Consider the following 22,375-nt stretch of genomic DNA (forward strand, 5'->3'; position numbering starts at 1 on the left):
CAACAAGGTCTTCTGGACTTCAGGAAGAGATTGCATCCCCTCTTGTGGAGGTAGTAGGGAAGTTTAACTTTAAAAAATATATAGTTTGCTTTGCTACCCTTTCCTTGAGTCAATGCAGACCTTATGTTGAGTACCATGTTAAATGTACTCACATATACCTGTTAAGTAGGAATTTCAAAACATTAATCCAAAGCCGCTGAAAAGGTCTGAGAATGTGTCGCTGTGAACATTCACTGTGAAGAATATCATTGGGCATTGCCTAATGATGACCAATGATATTCTTGCCCTTGTGCTGCTTGTTATTAGTCAGAAGGGAAGGGACATGTCAAATTACTTCTCCCCAAGCCACAACTCCATTCTGATTGACAAATTGATTTCTTTTTTTATAATAATATATATTTTTTTCATAGGGATATCAAAACCAAGAGGCCATATGTTTAAAGTGAGAGGTATGAGATTTAAAGGGGGTTTGAGCGGAAGGTTTCTTTTACATTGAGAGTGGTTGATATCTGATGCGATGCCAGAAGACGTGGTGGAGGCAGATGCAATCACTACGTTTAAGAGCCATTCAGAAAGGTACTTGAAGAGGTTAGATATAGAAGGGTGTGGACCTAACGTGGTTAATGTAGATGGGAAAAATGGTTGGCATGGACATAGAATCAAAGAGTCATATAGAGTGTAAACAGGCCCTTCGGCCCAACATACCCAAGCCGACCAACATACTCCATCTACACTAGTCCCATCTGCCTGCATTTGGCCCATATCCTTCTAAACCTATCCAATGCATGTACCTGTCCAAAGGACTTTAAAGCATTGTGCTAGTACCTGCCTCAAATACCTCCTCTGGCAGCTCATTCCATATTAGGGTTGCCAACTTCCTCACTCCCAAATAAGGGACAAAGTGACGTTACCGCCCCGCGCCCTACGTGACCTCACCCAACCAGCAGCCACATACATGCTCCCACTCCACCGATGGCGACCACCCAGGCCGGGAGGCGAGTTGCTACATAACCTCCGTTAGGCGGTGCCCAGGCCTCCAAACCGGAGCTAAAATGTCGGAAACCTAGAGTGTTGGGACCTAAACTGTCGGGACCTACAGCGTCGGGGCCTACAGTGTCGGGCCCTATAGCTTCCGGGCCTACAGTGCCCCCCCCCCCCCCTGGGTCTAATAGCAGTTTAAAATTGAACACCGTTCAGAGAGAATCTTTGGATTATCATTGTCCCTTATTGTCATTTCAAGCCGGGGGGTTGGGTATGGATTCAACTGCTTGTCCTATCCCAGCTGGGCAAGGGAGGGAGGCAGCTAATGGTAGACAGCTGCATGCCCAGCAGGCAGCTTCCCTGGCCTGCCACCCAAATGTGGCACTGCCAAAATACCTGTCAGTTTTAAGGCAAACTGATTATTTTTCCACAAAAACAAACCACCTTAGATTAAGTGAGACAACCCAAGCGTAGCTGGCAACAGTCGCGATGAGTAACTACCGAGCGTTGTGGGCCCCTCTCGATGCCAGGAGCTCAGTGCTTTCAGAGAATCGCGATGCAACCGTGATTCGAATGCCCGCCTCCCAGCCCGGGCGGCCGCCATTGGTGGAACGGTAGCACGTGGCCGCTGGCTGGGTGAGGTCATGTTGAGTACGGGTCGGTGACGTCACCCTTTGTCCCTTATTTGGGAGTGAGGAAGTTGGCAATCCTACTGATAAGGGACAAGGGCAGTCCCGTACAGGACAAACTAATTTAGCCCAAAATACGGCTAATTCGGGACAGTTGACAACCCTATTCCTTAAACACACCTTGTGAACACTAGCCAATAAAGTTCATCGTTAGGAAGCCAGCTCTCTACATTCAGAGTAAAGACAGGAGTGATATACTCTCAATCCATTCTGCAGAGCATTAATGCTCTTAATGTTTGAATAAGTCCAAGTTTTTTCACTGGCACATTGCTAAAGTAAAGTGTGTAGGCCTGTGACACGGTTGCATTAGTGTCTATGCAGAACACAATGCACAAAAAGAATTGCATTTCACTACAGACTCCTGTGCAATGTACTCTGGTTCAGTCCTTGCTTAAATCGTAATATATCAAAATCTATTAAATAAATCTTATACTTAATTATATATAATCACATTTTGCTAAAATATTAACTACGCCAGTGAAAATGTTACAACTCCGTTATATTCAAGTGTTTTCATAAATTGATTTCAATGATCTGTCACAGGGTAAGGAAACATAAAAGGTCATTAGCTTTGCATACATTTTCTCCTGGATAATTCCAGTTGATAGTCACCACTTCATTGTCCACTACTGAACAGGTTACACGGATGCTCTCTCCGACTTTAACTATACTTTTAATGGCTTCTATTTCAACTTTCAGATCCTTACCCACTGAAAGACAAATGCAATATGATAATGTTAATGCCTATCTCAATGGGAGCAGATTTAAAAATACATTTTGTCATCTTTCAAAAATGGAACAAATATAATTTTAAAATGTATAACATTATTACAGTTGTTATTTGTAATAAAGTTGTAGAATCTAAGAATTCACTGTTAATGGGGGAAAAAATCGTCACCTTAAAATCACTAGAAATAGTTTATTTTTAATTAAATATTGCACTGAAACAAAACCTAACGTATTAAACAATGTTTGATACGTTGATATATCCCCATATAAATCGGAAACAATGACTAGTCATCTATTTGATCTCTGCTGATGAACATTATATAATTATACTGATAATCCCACAATCTTGGTTTGAAACTTCAAACCCAGGAAATAAAATTATTGAAGTAACAGTTAGCATTGATCTAGTGAATGACAGCATCAAGAGTTACTATACCTTTAAATGTATTAACAATGTACTCCTCGGATCTGTGCTCCACTCCATTGACTGTTGTGATGCAGACATACATCCCCTCTTTGAAGAGGCCTTTGAATCCCTCTTTATTGTCATAGGTAGCAGAGATCATGTTCTTAGTATCAATATTCATCAAGGTGACATGCACGTCTGGATCAGATACTCGACATGGAATCACAGCCTCTTCACCCTCTGCTACTATTACTACGTTCTCAAATTGCAATTGTGGGATCAAAGGATAGTCGGGATCTGTGTAAAGGCCAAAGTATTAAACAATAATGCCACCTCAAAAACGGACAATTGCCACAATACATGGTAAAATTAATTAGGACATATTTTTCAGGATATCAGAAAATCTGCGAACGGTTTGTGTGGAACTATTCACACTGGAGTCAGCATTGGTTGGTGCTTTACTTTTGATGTACATGCTACCCCCCCCCACCCCCCCCCCCATTAGAACAACATTATCGGTGTTTATTTTTTTCATTTACAGCTTTTATTTGATGCTTTATTTCCAGTTAATGGTTTTGCTGAAGTTAAATTTTATCCAACTCCAGCACAAAGTTTAGATCATAAAATGCACACCATCGTTGCACTAAAACACAAATACACCCCAGAGGCTTTAGTCAGAGCTATAATTTCAGAAAGTTAACTACAACTGCATAGCAACTACAAAATCATAAGACCAAACTTATTTTTCTTGGTTTGAATGACTTTCAGCTGCTGACAGCCAATTTACAAGAGGGAGGTGCAGATTATAGCAAAGGAAAAAGTGATTTCACCCAATTTGTCATTCATAATTTAACTCCTATACCAATGCACGAGAGATCATGGAAAGCTTCCAATTTAAAGTGTCATCAACTTCCTGGTGAAGGGGTCACAGTAGTACTCAACCTACCTGTGTAGAATGCAACAATTAGAACTCGTTTTCACATTTCTACATAAAATAAAACTTTTGAATAAATGACAACACCTTAAACTCTTCCATCCCTTCAAAGCCATTGCCAAGTTTTGCAAGTTTTGCAAGTAGCTTGCATATTTTCATTTGTAACCCTACAATGTATAAACTCTCAACTGGAAAGTAAAGATTTTGAAAAGTTTAAACATTAAAAAAAACTACCCTGGATGGGACCTGTCACCATTAGATCTTGGGGGGCAACTTTTCCACACAGAAGGTGATGGGCACATCGAACAAGTTGCCAGAGGAAGTGGTAGAGGTGGACAGAACTACAATGTTGAAAGGACATTAGGAAAGATACATGGATAGAAAAGGTTTAGAGGACCAAATGTAGGCAAATATAACTAGCTCAGGTAAGCAACTTAGTCAACATTGATAAATGAGGCTGAAGTGCCTGTTTCCATGCTGTATAATTCTCTGGCTATAACATGAGATTGCTAATGCAACAAACCCACTTAATAGAGGGAACATGTTCGTGTCTGCTTTTCTCATGTGGTAGAAGCAGGTACACTGGTAACTCCACCAATTGCCATGACCATTTAAAACAACCCATCACAACACCCTCAACCCCCAACATATTTTGGGCGTATTTTAGAATTCCAAATTTACTGCAAAATTTGCAGATACAATCATGAAAATTTGTGTTGGATCATCGGCTTGTCTATTGATATGTAAATGTAAAGTGCAGAACTCAGCCACACAGCCCTGGGAAGCAGCAAGTTCAAGCTTTAGACTCTGCTGGAGACGGCTGAACTCAGCCAAGCTGCAGCAATTAGTGGTTGTGCCCAGTCTGACGAGGGAAAGCAGAATGCCAACACGTTCCTGACTGTGATTCAACAGGTCCCACTGGAGAGTACATGCTTATGAAATCATGAGGTGTGGTCATGTTGGAGCCCAGCCATCCACAGGACATGACAAGCTGCAATACTCACTGCTTTGCCCCACACTCTGAGGCCAACTATGAGGCTAAGATATTAAAAAGTGATACTCCTGTAAGCAAAATAAAAAGTGCAGTCGTGACATGATAAAATTGAAGCCATTAGCAATTAAACTCCCACTAATCAACGCACCTGGAACGAACACATAAATACCCCGGCCTTCAATCTCATCATTGTCGTCGTACTGAACTGCTGGGTAGTAGCAGATATACTTCCCAGAGTGGATCCCTGTTGCTTTGGTAACCTCGAGCGTTTGTATAAAGTTCCCGCTATTGTTGTTTTCATTTTTTTTGTTGATGTTTTCTTTAATATCATAAAACGGCAACTCCCAGTCCACCTCATTCTCCCCTGAGCACGTCAGGGTGAAAGTGGAATGGAGGGTGACCCTTATTTCGACTTCGTTGGGGTAAACATCTGGTAACATCTGGCACATAGCCAGGTGGGGCCCTAAAAACAGCAAAAGAGTATCCATCATTATTCACAAAACAAAAAGTATCCTTTCCTTGCTCAATTATCCTCTGTCGTGGTTAATTTCTTCAAATGTCACTAGAAACAGAACATGTGACTATGATAAACGAAACGAAATGCAAAGTGAACACTGGAATCTTTCAAACAAGATATAATTACGGATGGAGCTCAGAAATACATCTTTCATTATATCCTTTGGTACTGGGCAATTCCAGAAATCTAGTGATTAGCCATAAAATGCTGGAGTAACTCAGCAGGTCAGCATCCTTAATTCAGCACTTGGTGTCTATCTTTGGTAACCCACTGAGTTACTCCAGTTTTTTGTGCCTGTCTTTAGTATAACCCGTTGAGTTACTCCAGCATTTTGTGTCTATCTTTGGTATAAACCAGCATCTGCAGTTCCTTTTTATTACAAAGTGATTATCTACATTTTTCACAGAAGCTCCCTGACCCACTGAGTTACTCCAACATTTTGTGCCCATCCACTGTGTAACTCCAGCACTTTGTGTTTTATTTTATAAAAATGATTATCTGTATATTCCTCTTTGAGGAATGCTAAAAATATTTATGTCTTAATTTTATTGCATTTCCTGCTCTGTTACTAGCTATCACCACCCGTATTGCCCTGGTTCCGGATCATTGTCACTCAGTTTGTGTATCCCCCTGCGGAATGGTTCACGGCAGGCTTTGGCCAATTTAATGCCCACATGAATGTGAGTCTCAGATCTACGCCGTTCCTACTTGGGTAGTTTGAGTGAAACTGGAAGATTGCCAAGACACCCAATGAATAACTTATCATGCCACCATCTGTGACTATGCCAATAACATTGTGGCACCACATCACAAAGAATAATCTCATTTTCACCTTTGTTTTGAATTTCAGAAAAGTTCTTTTTATCATCAACATAAAGCGAATGATAAAATATAAATATTATATGTTCATGTTCCCAATGTTGGGGGAGTCCAGAACAAGGGGCCACAGTTTAAGAATACGGGGTAGGCCATTTAGAACTGAGATGAGGAAAAACTTTTTCAGTCAGCGGAATTCTCTGCCTCAGAAGGCAGTGGAGGCCAATTCTCTGAATGCATTCAAGAGAGAGCTAGATAGAGCTCTTAAGGATAGCGGAGTCAGGGGGTATGGGGAGAAGGCAGGAACGGGGTACTGATTGAGAATGATCAGCTATGATCACGTTGAATGGCGGTGCTGGCTCGAAGGGCCGAATGGCCTCCTCCTGCACCTATTGTCTATTGTCTGTTAAATCAAAGCAGGCTATGAAGATACATGGACCCAAATTGGTGTATTTGGTGCAAAATGTCAAATACTTCCCTGTTTTTTATCTGTAGATAAGGAATTAGGGAAGGATGTGTGTTTTTACAAAAAATATGCATTCCAGGTCAATGTATACCCATGCACAATGTATGGATTGGGAACATTTGATATTCTGATAACAGGCATATACCACAAAGAGCTAACATCCACAGTTATTGGAAGCATTCAATTGCTCTCTGATCCTTCCAATGCTCTCAGTCCTCCTTACAATCTCTCCCTGGATCCCAGCAGTTACCTGTGAGTTGATATCTATACCGATGGTATTTGTCTCTGTGGTTCACAAAGTTAGGCATAACAAATCAAATTTGTTGATACAGCTATGAAATAATAGAATGCATTTTCCATCTAAATGCATCCATATGGTACAGCTAGCAGAAACATCTGGGCGACATGGCTTGGCAAGCAATTAAGGTAATTCTTGGGTAAAGGAAACCAGCCAGGACAGGGTCATTTTAACTGCATCCCCCCCCCCCCCCCCCCATCACCCACACTCCCCACCACCCACACTCCCCACCACCCAATTGTTAGCAGATGGGAAAGCTTCCCTGAGGACATCAATCAGTGACTTGCACAAAATAGGATGCCATAGCGATTCATGAAAATCTGATCTTTCTTTACCGCATACCCACGTGCTAGAAAAGGACTGGGTAGACAGTCAGAACCATTTTCCCAGAGTGGAAATGGCAAAGACCTGAGGGCTTAGCATTAAGATGAGAGGGACAAAGTTTAAAGGAGACATTTGGGGCAAGTATTTTTACATAAACAGTGGTGGATGCCTCAAACGAGTTGGCAGAGGTGGTGGTAGACGCAGATATTGTAGTGGAGTTTAAGAGGCTTTTAGATAGGAATGTGGATATGCAGGGAGCGGAGGGATGTGGATCATGTACAGGTTGACGAGATTAGTTTATCTTGGCATCAAGTTCAGCACAGACATCGAGGGGCCAAAGGTCTGTGCTGTACTGTGTGATGTTCTGTGTTCTATATGTCTTAAACTACAGCAAGATGGTTCACAAGTGTACTGTTGTTGAAGATATTTTATCTGACCTAACCAACAAATAACAAATCCCTTTCATATTAAGATTTGAATTGCCAGATTGATATTTTTAGTTGTCTTGTAAAGATGCATTTATGGAAGAGCCTGCTATCTTACATTGCCACAAACGGCTGTGGAGGCCGTCAATGGATATATTTAATAATAATAATAATATATTCCTTTATTTGTCCCACACCGGGAAAATTTAAGGTGGAGATTGGCAGATTCTTCATTAGTAAGGGTGTCTGGGGTTATGGGGTGGAGAGGGAAAGATAGATCAGCCATGATTGAATGGATTAATGGACTAATTCTGCTCCGAGAACTTATGAACATGAGTTTACCTTTGAGGGTTCCCAGGAAGAAGCAATCCACAATCAGCAATATCTTCCAGGATGTGGCCATGTTTGTGGAAAATTACTAGAAAGAGAAAGTATGTACATTATTCCAGGAACACTGGCAGTTTTGTACAACTTTATTATTATATACAAGGTGTGTTTCATCCCTTCAACATTCATCTGTTTAGGAAGCTATGTTTGGCAACATGCATTTCCTGTACTATGCCACATCTATCTGTCACGGCCATTCACTGGGTACTGTTACACAGTCATATAAAGGAATTACATATACAGACATTTTGTCTTCTTTCTCTCTCTGTCAATTCATTCTTTTCCCTCTCTTTTGCCCTTTCGGAGTTTACTTTTACTCCTATTCACCCTCTCTCCTTCTCCACTGCTTCCTTGCTTTCTTTCTCTATCCTTAAATTACATTGATTTAGGGGAACCCAAGTATCATGCTGATGTTGTTCTGTCATTATCCGATCACACCGGGAGAAATAGCAGTGGAAAAATAATGCAATCAGAACAGATGCTCATCCCACTAAATGCTTCACCTCAGCAATTTCTGCAGTGACTCACAGCAATTGCAACAATTAGCCACTAAAAAGATACAAAAGTCTTCAACTTTCTAAATTTAAAGAGCACCCACAGAGAATTGGTTGTCAGCTTGGCCATTTGAAGACCGTTTGCTTTGACACTTTTACCTTTTAAAATCACTGCATTGTCTTTCCATCATTGTGCATTGATTTGGACTTCTGCCTCGCCCAATGATCTGATCAGTGATCTACCCAGGAAAGAACTGGGGATACTGGCTTAAATTGAAGGTAGACACAAAATGCTGGAGTTTCTCAGCAGGCGGGACAGGCAGCATGCCTGGAGAGAAGGAATGGGTGACGTTTCAGGTCGAGACCCTTCAGTGTGGTACGAGCCAGCAGCCTGGTTTTATAATTTCAGCATGGCAGCCAAGAAACTCAGAGGGAGATCAGCCCATTCCGAACAATCCTTCTCTTGGGAGCCGTGCTGCTGGCATTGTGAATATTGAGCTGGCCAAGACTGTATATACCTTATTGCGGCCATAGTTTTGAAAATTAAATAAACTCAGATTTGTCCATTGATCAGTCTCACAAGGTGCCTCGTTCTTTCTCTCTCACACACACACACACTGCCCGCAGTGCCAAGAACACCCACATTCCTGCTGGACGCCAGTGTGGTATTTCAGACTTCGACTGTTATTTTACAGCATTCCATGCCGATCATTCACCTGGCCTGGTGACATTTTGCTATATACATTTCCTTGTATTTTCTCCCTCCAGCTGTCTATTTCTTAACATGAACATTTCCAAACCCGATTGGGATCACCTACATCTCTGCCAACAGGAATTGCTGAGATGAAAATTGATTGCAGAGTGCGGAGCATCAAACAGACAACAGTAAATGTTGGTTTTGCAGTATGTCCTTCTTCTCTATAAGTTTTTCTTGACTTCTTCCTGCAACCACAAGACTCCAACAATTTGCAGACTATGATGTCAATGCTGGCCTGGATTAGTTGATTGGAGTCGGCTGCAGGAGTAGGTCGGAGCATGGTCAGTTTTTTTCCATGAGTGTTTGCCGGCTCAGTTGGGATTTAATAAGTGCAACATTGCACTGCATTTGATGATCAGCTTAGGCAAATAGCTGACACTCCCTGTTGGAAAGCATCTGTTGGAAATGCTCTGTGTGGACACTCTCTGTTGGAAACATTCTGTGTTGACAGTGTAAAACAAAACCATTAGTGAAATCCAAAGCTAATACAATTGAGTTTAATTTTGTTTAGAGAAACAGCGCGGAAACAGGCCCTTCGACCTGCCGAGTCTGCACCAACCAACAATCCGCATGTACTATCCTACACACAAGGGACAATTTACAATCTTTTATTGAAGCCAATTAACCTACAAAACCTGTATTTCTTTGGAGTGTGGTAGGAAACCTGCGCACCTGGGGAAAACCCACGCGGTCACGGGGAAAACGTACAAAGTCCGTACAGACAGCACCCGTAGTCAGGGTCGAACCGGGGTCTCAGGCACTGTAAGGCAGCAGCTCTACCACTGTGCCACCGTGCCACCCATAATTGATCAACAAGTGGCCCATTTGTGCTACACTCTGATATTAATTTTCATTTCAGCATTTCCAGTCAAAATATTAACAGAGTTAAGCTGGTCTTACGCTACTGATATCTAGTTGGGGGTTCAGGAGCAGGGAGACCAAGGGTTACAGAATCACAAATCTGTGAAAGTGGTGGAGCTGGGTGTCACCTCCAAATTTGTTATCCCAAAAATGAGCAAAAAGTTTATAAAATTATGACATTTTACCGATCACAATCAGCACACGCATTTTTGTTTAACCAAGAATGAAGCTTCCAAACGCGAAGAAAACTTGGGAGAGTTTCACTTTGAATTCAGTCAATGGAGTAACAACAAATCTGCAATTCCTAACGATGGGACTAACTATCAGTAACAGCAGAGATAAAGTCACCAGCCTTGATGTGCAAAATATTACATCTGGATCCAGGAACTGCAAAGTTGAGAAACAATGATAAAGAAACTCAGTGGCCATGTCAATTGAGATTTTCTGGGGCTACACAGAAGCCATATGAAACATTGCAGCACTGAAGTACCGAGCTAAGATGAACAAAACAAATTAGCCTCTATTCATCTTGCACACCGGCCACCACTAATTAGGAAATATCATCAGGGTTCATCATAGTACACTGACACATCAGTGCCTCGACATTCTCCAAGTTGGAGGCTGAGGAGTGATCTGATAGACATGTGAAGAATAGATAGCGTGAATGCAGTCTTTTACCCAGGATAAAGGGGAATCAAAACCAAGAGGACATATGTTTCAGGTGAGATGGTTAAAACTTAATACAAATCTGAGGGGCAACTTTTTTACTCAAAGGTTGTGGCTTTATGCAACAAGCTGCCAGAGGAGATAGTTGAAGCAGATATGATAACAACATTTAAAAGACACTTGGACAGGTACATGGATAGAAAAGATTTAGAGAGATATGGGCAAAGCATGGGCCTAGCTTGGATAAGACATTTTGGTCAGTATGGACGAGTTGGGCTGAAGGGCCTGTTTCCATGCCGTATATTACTCTATGCAGCAACGTTGCCCAGAGATACATAGGTATTTATATATATAATAAAATATTGTACCTTTATTGTCATCCGAAAACATGTTTTTGGACGAAATTACGTTACCCACAGTCAACAATGAGAGGCAATAAACAAGAAAGCAATAAAACACACAATCACAAAAACCAACATAAAACAAAAAAACATCCATCACAGTGAGTCTCCTCCAGTCACCTCCTCACTGTGATGGAAGGCCAGAATGTCTTCTCTCTTCCCTGCCGTCTTCTCCCGCGGTCAGGCAGTCGAAATTGCCACGTCGGGGCGGTTGGGGCTCCCGACATTTTAATTTATTTGGGATGATGGAAGAGCTTTCTTCCTCAAACGTTTCACACAATTGGCAAAAAGCCCTGGGTAAACAACAGGAAAGCCACGTCCTTCTGGCATCAAGCCTCGGCAAATCCAACAAATTACTCTTTGAATAAATTTGCTCGGGGTCATTCCCCTCCCTTTGAATGCAACTACAGTAGAAAGAGTTCTCCTCCCTTACACCCCCTCCTTTTGCAATGTCCGGCAACCCAAGCAGTCCTTCCAACTGAGACAGCTGTCCATTTGCATTTCTTCCGATACAGTGCACTGCAGTCAATGCTCATAGTGTAATCCCCTTGACACCATGGACACCCAACATTGACTGAACGTAAGCTTTGCAGAACAGAGGGAGAGAGATGGCAGATGCTGGAATCTGGAGCAAAACCAAAAGCAGCTACTGGAAGAACTCAGCAGGTCAAGCAGCATTTGTGGAGACAAATGGATGGTCGGCGTTCGGGTTGAGACCCTACATGAGGACGGACCACCTCCATTCAGTCTCCAAGCATCGCCCTGCACCTTCAGTTATCTGTCACTATAATTCTGTAACCCAAACCTACCTTGACCTCTCTACCTATGGCCTTCTACCATAAATCAGCTCAACATCAGCATGATGAACAGTAATCTATTCACCCCCATGGCAAATGGCAGCCTTCCAGATTCAACAATGAAGTCAACAATTTCATTGGTCTCCAATCCAGCTTCCTATCTCACTTTTTTCTGCATTTGGATTTTTTTGCTTTCCCCTCTGCTGGTAAATTTCATTGTTTCCCAAGACAGCAACTTCATTAGTTATGAGACTTTAACATCCACTTCCACCTCTACCACTGCTACATCCAACCTCAGCTGGTCTCTATCTGACACAGTGCTTTCCTTTGGTCCTCTCCAGCACTCCTCTTACCTCCATGGTTTGCATATCCAAATTTTCTACAATCTGATTAAGGGACATCAATCTGAAACACCCACTCGTATTTCTCTCTTCACATATGCTGGCTGACCTGCTGAAAAGTTCCAGGTTTTCCTTTTTATTTTTAAATTCAGGTTCTCTCATCTACTGGAATTTGCTTTTGTGGTTACTCTAGGAATGACTATTGGCTATTTCCCGGCACAAAAAAACTAGCAGCTCTTACATTCCAACAAATGTGATGTCTCAGCAACATTATTGTGCGCAAGAACAGATGTGGGGCTAATGTCTGGGTAAAGATGCAAGAGGGGATGTTGGGGGGAAAGAACAGAAGAGTGAATACCAATATACCGCGGTGTCCCTGTCAAGCTGAACACAAATATTTACATTTTTGAATTACCCCATGAAATGATCAGTCCCAAATCTTCAAATGTATGAATTTAAAAGATAAAAGAGAGAACTGCATTTACATCACTCCTTCTATACATCATGTGACTACGTTCTGTACTGTCCACAAAGTATTTTTAAAGTACCGCAGGAAGTTGAACATAGTACGTACAATGACCTGATATTTAATTTCAGTAAAATTGACTGAGGAATAAACATTGGCCAATACACCAGAGGCAATTACAAGTTCTTCAAATAGAGCCAATTTTATATTCATTTTATATCCATTTTATATCCTTTTATATCGACCTGAATGATCAGCCATGATCCCAATGAATGGCGGTGCTGGCTCGAAGGGCCGAATGGCCTACTCCTGCACCTATTGTCTATTGTCTATTGTCTATTGACCTGAGAGCTTAATTTAATAAATCATTAAAAAGATGACACCTGAGACAGTGTAGTACTCCTGGAGTGTTGCACGAGAATGCCGACCCAAAATGCCAGAGTGTCTGTCCCCTTGTTTTTTTTTGTGTGGTTAAGTCTCTAGATGTTAACAAAACAATCATTTTTTACAGAAATTAGAAACTTTATGCTTAAACATTCACTGTTCTTAGACTCCCAGTACAGGGCCATTCACTTGGTTCATTTATTTGATTAACATTTACTAAAGTAATAATTATTTATGAGCAGAAAGGGTAAGTACATGTATGGACTGAAGGTGTGTTTGATAAGAAGGGAGAGGATATAAAATGAGTATAATTTTCAAACAAAGATCAGCAAAAGCATTTCACGTAATTGAACAAATAGATGATGCATATTCAAACAGAAACATCAAGCTTTTAGAATCAATACTTCCTATTAAACGATACCCCTTGCATTACACAAAACAGCATTCTATATTTATTCATTTTAGACTTTAGACTTAGGAGATACGGTGCAAAAACAGACCTTTCAGTCCACTAAGTCCGCACTGTCCAGCAATCACCCCATACACTAGCACTATTCTACACACTAAGGACAATTTACAATTTTTACCAAAGTCAATTAATCTAAAAAACCTGTACATCTTTGGAATGTGGGAGGAAACAGGAGCACCTAGAGGAAACCCATCCAGTCACAGGGAGAACGTACAAACTCTGTACAGACAGTACCAGTAGTCAGGATCGGATCCAAGTCTCTGGTGCTATAGGGCAGCAACTCTACCACTGCGCCACTCAGCCACCCCTAATGTCCGGATGAGGGTATTACTGGCGAGGCCAACATTTATTGCCCAACCCTTACTGCCCTTGTGAAGGTGGTGGAGAGTGTCCCTCTTAAAATGCTGTGCTCTTCTGGTGAAGGTACTGTACTCCCGAAGTGTTGTTGGGAGGAAATTCCAGGATTTAGATCCAGGTGACTGCTTCACCTCTTGGACTGTGAAGGCCATGATTGCAAATCCATCAGTGAAAAATCTTCAGTCAATAAACTATTGCACCTCTGCAGCAAAAAGAAGCTACCTTGGTTGATGAGAAATTGTTGTTTCTGATGAATTGAACACAGTCGATGTGAAAGGTGAATCAATCAGCCTTAATTGTAGAAGATCATTGTAATATGGAGTATCCTGTTTTACAAAACTTGGGTTCAATTGCAGACCATAGGTGTTCCAGGAACACTGCTTCACCGAGTGCTTCAGCACAAGCATTCCAAATCAGTTCCTCCTGACACCCTCCACTAATCCTGTGAGGTCAACAGTCATATTTTCGCCACATAATGCAATTTGCAAAAAATGCAAATGGAAGGATGACCAACCAAAAGCCAGCTACCACCTGTGGATTTATGGATCACACTTTCACCAAGCTTAGTCCTTGTGACATTTCAGTACATGGTCATTTTCACTGAAGGGCTTCTCAGTCCTATGATGAATCAGGGTATTGCACGTGGAGCTCACAAGACACCTCCTCTTAGGATGATGTTGGGTTGACAGCCATGCTTGCTGTGGGAGGTAACTTCCCACTAACAGTCCAAGTCAAACTCCAGGTGGGACAACATTGGCCACCCATAAATACTTCCAGAAAATGATATAAAATGGAAGGATGTTTTGAGGCGCAGCAGTAAAAAAGAAATAGAACATGTGATATATGTTACAATGTTTGTACTTTAGTGTTTTGTTCAGGTCATACACTACAAAGCAACTACAACTGGATTTATATTGCATCTTTAATGCTAGAAAATACACCAAGAGGCATTAAAAGAGCACTTGGTCGGAAGTTGCTTTTCGGGAGCTTGTTTTGGTGATTTTGTTGAGCATTTCTTGCAAATGTGATTCTGGATATAGGGCTATTAGTGAATTTTTTTTAACTGCACTATTTTGTGTGAAGGGAGTTGGCAAGATGAGTTGTGCTAGTACTTGCCTGTGATGAAATCTTCTTCCAATTTCCTCTGGCCTGAATTTCCAGTAAAATAGGAATGCTTTAATCCATTTCCCAGTTCCCTAAAAACACTGACAAATTATCTCCTCCTGAGGTGTTAAAGAGATTGTGAATTAAATCTCATTCTCTTTCTTGATTACCGGCTGGAACTGTTCATCCTCCCCTTCCCCCTTCAAAAAAAAACAATTCTGCACACTTGTGCATGCATCCAACTTGGCAAATGTTCAGAGTCATAAACTCATCTGTAATCATTTAACAGATGATCTGTGAATGGAAAGAAAGTCTCTGTTCATTCAAAACCTACTTCAGCTGGCAACACACTGACTCTCAGAGAAGCCCCGATGGGGAAGACAAAACACAACCACTGTCCTGAGGGTATAAGTGTGCATCTTCTACAACACAACATCCTTCATCTCACTCTGATCTGAAAGCATTGTGATCTGTCTAAACTGCCCTCTCATTGATTAGAATCTGAGGTAGGTAAACTCATCTGTACAGAATTAAAATCAAGGTTACAAATGGAGACACAATTTGTTTCAGTCCGAAAAAGGGTCCCAACCCGAAACGGTGCCTATGCATTCCCTCCATAGATGCTGACTGACCTGCTGAGTTACTCCAGCACTTTGTGCTTTTACAAATGGAGACTGGTTTCATCCTAAAGCACATCTCGGTTCATGATGAACACAAAATTCTAGTATTGAGCAGTAACAGTCTGACAGGTCAAAGCCAAGCAAGCCATGGGAATACATGTGATGTGCCAAAGAAACTTAGCATATGCCAAAAACATATCATATCATATCATATCATATACATACAGCCGGAAACAGGTCTTTTTGGCCCTCCAAGTCCGCGCCGCCCAGCAATCCCCGTACATTAACACTATCCTACACCCACTAGGGACAATTTTTACATTTACCCAGCCAATTAACCTACATACGCTTGCTAATCAAATCTCAATTGTTCAGTAAATTTGCTTTAACTTGCTTTCACCAGTCCGTTATTGATCACAAGAGAGGACAGGAAACAAGGGTGGTTGTTAATTTATTAACCCTAAATGTTTGGGGAGGGTGTAAAAAAGGTTTGCCAGAATGCTGCCTGGATTAGATAGTATTAACTTTAATGCGAGGTTGGATAAAACTTAGATTGGTTTCTCTGGAGTGTCAGAAGCTGAGGGGAGACCTGATAGATGCATATGAAATGTTGAGAGACATAGACAGAGTAGACAGTCAGAACCTTTTGCCCTGGGTGAAAATGTCAACAACTAGAAGGCATAGCTTTAAGGTGAAAGAGATAAACTTTCAAGGAGTGGTGTGGGGCAAGTTTTTTTTTACACAGAGAGTGGTGGGTGCCTGGAGCACGCTGCTGGAGTGGTGGTGAAGTGACATTTAAGAGGTTTGCGCATAGGCACATGGGTATGCAGGGAATGAAGGGATATGAATTGGGTGCAGATATGGCATGTTTGGCGAGGACATTGTGGGTGGAAGGGCCATTTATGAGCTGTATTGTTCCATGTTCTATGTTGATGGGTCTTTTGTTGGAAAAATTCTAAATTTGGACTCGTCTCACTTAATTGTAGATCGACTCATTTAAAATTATTGTTCATTTTTTTTAAATCATAGCAAGGTTCAGCCACTCCAATGCACAGGAATGAAGGAAATTACAAAAAGTGGTCAACGATGCCCAGTCCATCATGGGTGCTGACCTTCCCACCATCGAAAGGATCAACAGGAGGCACTGCCTCATGCCAATGAGAAGAAGGCACAGGAGCCTGAAAATGGTAATGTCCAGGTTCAGGAGCAGCTTCTTCCCAACAACCATCGGGCTATTGAATACTACAAACTCCAGCTCTCCTCTGAACTACAAACTGCCATGATTGCACTAGAGACTTTGAGCATTGATTTGTTTTTTTCTTTTATATTGTACTTTTTATTTATTGAACTTATTTTTATGTTTGTTTATTGCATTATCTATTGAATGCTGTGCTGCTGCAAGAAAGAATTTCATTGTTCTGTTTCGATACACATGCCAATGAAACATTCTTGACTCTGGGCCTGATGTTTAAGCCTGGCTGGAAAAACTGGTGAAGAAGGGTCTCGACCAGAAACGTCACGTATTCCTTCTCTCCAGACTGTTACTCCAGCTTTTTGTGACTATCTAAGGGTTAATAGTGCATCGATTCGTACTGCGAGAAATAATCCACAAGGTGGAGCTGTGTCTCCACCGGTCAACAGCTTGCTGCCTGGAATTGCCTGGATATTTACATCCACACCTACCCCCCCTCCATCATTTAGACTAGCAGCGGACTCACAAAGGCCCGCTACACAGACACAACATCCGCACCCAGCTTTATATTTTTTAGCATGTATTTACTTTTATTGTATTGATTTTGTACCTTTTCCAACTGTAGTTGTACTATGTGTATTTTTAAACGTGGAGACAACTCGAACGTGAAGTCATTCAATTAAATGTCACTGATTCAGGAAGGAAAACTAAACAAAAACAAAAAAATCTACATTAGCATTACATTTATATTAAAACATTAGAAGATCAACCAAATAATTTAATGTTGTAGTTTAACAAAATGTGAATAGTATGTCAGTTTCGCATATTTGCTAAATTTGTTTTAACTTTTTCAAACGAAATAAACAGACAAAACTATATTCTCCATTGTGATTCCATTTAACAGAGGATTTCGGGCGCGAAATGTTTGGAGTAGAGACTAACCCTTCCCTGGAATTGGGAATGCGTGGAAAACGGGCTGGTTCGAGTGATTTACATGCCGCTGATACGGAACCCCTGCCTAAACAGCAAAAGCTGTAAACATCTATTTTTGAGAAAGCGAGTAATGTTAATTACGGCGAGTGAGTTCTGGGTTAAATTTAAATCAGACGCTACTATCTAAACTTTCCCAGGATTTGAATCCTGCAATTTAATTTTGATGCAATAAGTATTTAGCCATTTTAAAATGCAGGCTGACGGGGGAAATATAATGCCTATTTTAATTTAACGATATACTATGCTCGTTAAATGGTTATGTTAGACTAGAAGAAATCTTTAAAACTGTAAACATGTAATAAGCATTTTTTGTCTATGAGCGCTGTTTTCCTTTTGGAGAACTTGGCGCAATTGAGATACTTGGATTGGTTTGTCAAATACTGATACAACTGAGGCTGTTAAATTCTCCAGCATCCTTTCGGCAAAGCCTTGCGAAACGCATAAGATTGTTAAAACTTCCATTCAATCTGATTAAAGTCCATTGTATTCGCGTTTCCCACATTTTGGGCGGTGTAAAAGTAAGCCTTAGGGGAACATCCAAAGCCTGTTACTGTGCAGGCAGTGTCACTCCAATAATCCAACCACTGCCACAACGCTGCAGCTAGTTTTGATTTGATTATTTTCTATGGCATTGATGGCATGCACTCTCTGGTTATTCCCAAATGCAACGAATCTCCAATGCATTTAGAAATACCCAGAGAGTATATGTGATTAAAATGTTCGGAGAATAAAACGAAGACACGGGGAACCCCAGATGATGGAATCTAGAACAAAACACAACGTGTTGGAGTAACTCAGCAGGTCAGGCAGCGACAGTCTGAGGAAGGGTCCCGCCCCTAATGCCGCCCCAATCCATTTCCCTCCACAGATGCTGCCTGACCGTTTGAGTTACTCCAACACTTTGTGTTTTGGCGGAGTGCAAACATCAATCTTCTAATGCAAGCTGGAGTAAATTCGTGCAAAAATAAAATGACTGCGACCAACTGGTTGCACCGGGAATTGCCACTTTCTGAAAACTGGTTCTTGCCCTTTATTGCAAGTGAGTGGAGAACAAGAGGGCATGTTGCAACAATATAAATACTTATTCTGTGGGAAACCATGAGTGCAATTCTAGCCTGATCGTGTAGGGGGAGCCATAGTTCCCGTCTCGCACTCACATTAGTACAAATTTCTATTCGATCTCCGATGTTGAGTTCCATAAATAATTCGATTCGAATTAGTGACAACAAAACTCGGGGTGCTTTGTTTTCGTTTTCTCGCCGTCCGTACAATTTTCTAACCTATTTCTGTAACGTTTTTCAAATACTCACATGAAAAGTTGATAAATCAACCATATATTTTATCTATTTATCTTTGTTTCAAACTCAGTGCGTTTTGTAAAAGCAAAATTATTTTTTAAACGCTTGAATATGCCACCATTAGGTGCAACGACCTAGCGTCTCCATGAGCCTTGTACGGACAATGTTACTCAGTTATAGCTTTAGTCAAAACACAAACCGCTGGTGGGGCTCAGCGGGCCACACAGCATCTGTGGAGAGAGTGGATAGACGACGTTTCAGGTCGGGACCCTTCTTCAGTCTGGGGAAGGGTCCTGGCCCGAAAGGTCGATTATCCATTGAAGGGTCCCGACCTGAAAGGTCGCCAGTCCATTTCACTCGCCAGATGCAGCCTGACCTACTGAGTTCCTCTAGAACTTTGTGTTTTGCTCAAAATTCCAGCATCTGCAACTTCTTGATTCTCTGTAGCTTTAAATATTTCACCCTCCTATGAGATAGGGTTTGTGATTCGAACCCCAATAATTGACCACATTTATTTGCCTCGACTACCAGATTGCTCAAATGAAAATTGGTTTCTATGGCCAATAGCCTTTGCCCTGCGTGTGCACATGTAAGCACCAGTTTGAAGACTTGGGTTCTGAGACTGTAACCCATTATCCTGCCTGCTGTAGTAAAAGTCAGACACATAAGTCTTAGTTATCAGACTCAGCGAACCGCTTTTAATGTTCGCCCTCTGGAGACCATCAAAAAGAGGGCAGCTGAATCCAGACTGACAGAGTCAGACCCGCAGCACCGCCACGGTCCAAAACCGTTGTTGCAAAAATACTCTTCAGCCCCTCGGAGACTGAGAGATGCGATTGGACAACGAACGCCTCTCTTGTGTTGCAAGAGGAGGACGATGGGGTGTAATGAAAACCCTCCCGTGCTCAGTTGAGCTGGCAACTTGCAAACGACGAGCAATGCCTTCCCCCGCTGGCGCTGTGCATCTCCACATCGGAGAAAAGGTTTCGAGCACCGATTGCAATCGAGCACCGCTGCCCTAAATCCAGCCATGAGTTAATAAAAGATTGAACTGCCTGCCCGGAATAGAACAACACAACCACGCCATCGTCAATAACGAAAAGAAACGGGTTACAACAGTTTAAAACATTCGCCTCGCATTTATCAAATAGAGGGATTAAACCAGGGCGAATAGAAGGGATTTCCCTAGAACAGAAATTGCTTTATCAAAAGGTTGCCTTACAGGCGCTCCATTGTACTCGACTTTACATAGCTAGAAGCAGCAGCAAGGCGCCTCTCCTTAAAGTGCCAGCTACCGACTCTCCGTGCGCTCTCTTTTATCGCCTTGGCGCGCGTTAACTGTTTCGGTGCCACCCGGACAGCTGGTCCAGTCCTCCCGCTGGGTTTTGGCACTTGGGTAAAGAGCCTGAAGATGGCTTCGGGCCAAATGGTTGCGCGACCGGCCGCCTGCTGCTTCTCAATCTGCTGTGTGAAAAAAACCGGCGAAATGTTGGCGTTGGGCGGTGGGGGCTGAGGGGAGGATAGGAGGGGGAGATTGTGCCGAGAAAGAAAGGTGGGGGCGTAGGGGAACTGCGAGCCCAGTGCCTTTGAGAAAAGCCTAGAACTAAAAAAAATGCAGGGAAATTATAATAGACTACAGATGTATTACTGGGGTGTGTGTGGATCAGGGAGGATGGGGGAGGGGATGGAGAAAAAGAGAAACAGTGAGAGAAGAGAGAGAGAGAACGAGAGAAGATAGATTATAAAAAGGAATGGAATTTTTTTTTTTAAAGGAAAAGTACAAAAGGAAGAAAGAATGGGAAAAGAGTGAGGACAGATGAATTGGGAACGGCTGGGAAAGACGGCACCTCGGAGATGGGACGAAAGTGCAGAAAGAGGAATTATTTACTGATGGGGTCCCTCATACAGAAAAGAGCCTAATGCTTAACAGAAATAGCCAAAGATGCAGGGAAGATGTGTGAGCGCAAACAGGGAGAAGTGATGGGACAGGGTGTGAGGGGAAACGGCAGAAAGCTCCAAGACAAAGAGTCGAACAAGTAAAATAAACGACCGTTCTGTCCCTACCTCGGCCACTTTAGCGCCCGCCGAAACTCCAGCACAGCTTTCTCAGTACAGCTCACTTCACGGACACTCCAACAGTCCTGGCTCCGTGCTCCTTTCCTTCCTGTTTACGCAATTCATCCGCATGGCAGGGCTCCCGGACAATCCAAAAAATCTCTCCCTCCTCCACCCTCGATCCCGGGATAGCAGAGTATTGCCAGCAAAAAAAAAATCCTGTATCTTGTTCGAAATTCCTTAAACCCCTGACGCAGGCAACCGATGGCTTCCACATCCACCGCCAATGTGTTTGTCATTATAGGATCTGCGCACCAGAGCCATCATCGTTAGTGCTGTCCAAGTGCAATGCAGCGAGCGGGCTGGCGTGACACAACACCATCGGACTCACTCCCCTCACACAACAGCAACACACCAAAAAACACACTGCAGTCCTCAGACAAGTATTTAACATTCAGCATCCAGCCCCTCCAAGTCAAAGAAATGCGCACTCTCGCACAATTTTTTTAAGCCAAAGATAACAATCTTCAGAAAATAGTCGTCCAAACTAATACTAGGAGCTAGAAACTCACAGAATAAATTCGAAACAACTCTGAAACTGACCCTATGTGTGTGGGGGGGAGAGAACGAAACGGGGAGTTAGCAATCTGCGTTCCTCTGTCACAGCTTTAGAGCGCGGATTTCTTTACGAAATCGGCGAGTAACGATAATAAAACAAGCCAGCATCGGCTTAATAAATTTACATCACGTTCCACTTACCTTGCGTAAAATGGTAAATCCACAAACTCCTCTTAAAACGGGCGGTAGCATATAGGTTTAACGTTGGAGTTGGGCTCTGGTTGTTAATGGGCGCACAGAACAGCGTCTTGTAATTGATTCAATGTTGCAGTCCATCCTTCCAAAAAAACTAATCATTTGCTTTAAGTAAATAACTGTCAGGAAATGAAGCCCCTGTGGTCGCTTCAGAATAAGAGTCTGCTCTCAGTCAGCGCCGGGAGTCTTGCTATAGCTTCAGATTCTGGTTGCGCCTCCCAACTCTTATCCACGCAGGGCACAGTCACTTCTAGGGCCGTCTTATTCAGAAAGTTGCCATATGTGCGTTTTGTAGAAGGTTTTGCATGGAGGAGAACCTTATTTTGTTGTTCAGCTTCCAG

The 22,375-nt window shown here is 42.2% G+C and overlaps 1 protein-coding gene across 2 annotated transcripts in view; it reads right to left on the minus strand.

Moving 5' to 3' along the window:
* pdgfra (platelet-derived growth factor receptor, alpha polypeptide) overlaps nt 1-22,110 on the minus strand; it is a 49,084-nt gene extending 26,974 nt beyond the window's left edge. Inside the window, exons 1-5 of one of the 2 annotated variants that reach the window (XM_078398573.1) lie at nt 21,231-21,261; nt 7,922-7,997; nt 4,882-5,196; nt 2,836-3,102; nt 2,250-2,380 (exon numbers count right to left, since the gene is read on the minus strand). In XM_078398573.1, the coding sequence (XP_078254699.1) occupies nt 2,250-2,380; nt 2,836-3,102; nt 4,882-5,196; nt 7,922-7,982 (774 nt within the window). In that variant the 5' untranslated portion in view covers nt 7,983-7,997; nt 21,231-21,261. Of the gene's footprint in view, nt 1-2,249; nt 2,381-2,835; nt 3,103-4,881; nt 5,197-7,921; nt 7,998-21,230; nt 21,262-21,980 lie in introns of those variants that run through there. The other variant, XM_078398566.1, reaches the window with a different exon arrangement.
* Nucleotides 22,111-22,375: the final 265 nt, after the last annotated feature.

This window comes from Rhinoraja longicauda, chromosome 1 (assembly GCF_053455715.1).
Source record: "Rhinoraja longicauda isolate Sanriku21f chromosome 1, sRhiLon1.1, whole genome shotgun sequence".
Lineage (NCBI taxonomy): Eukaryota > Metazoa > Chordata > Chondrichthyes > Rajiformes > Arhynchobatidae > Rhinoraja > Rhinoraja longicauda.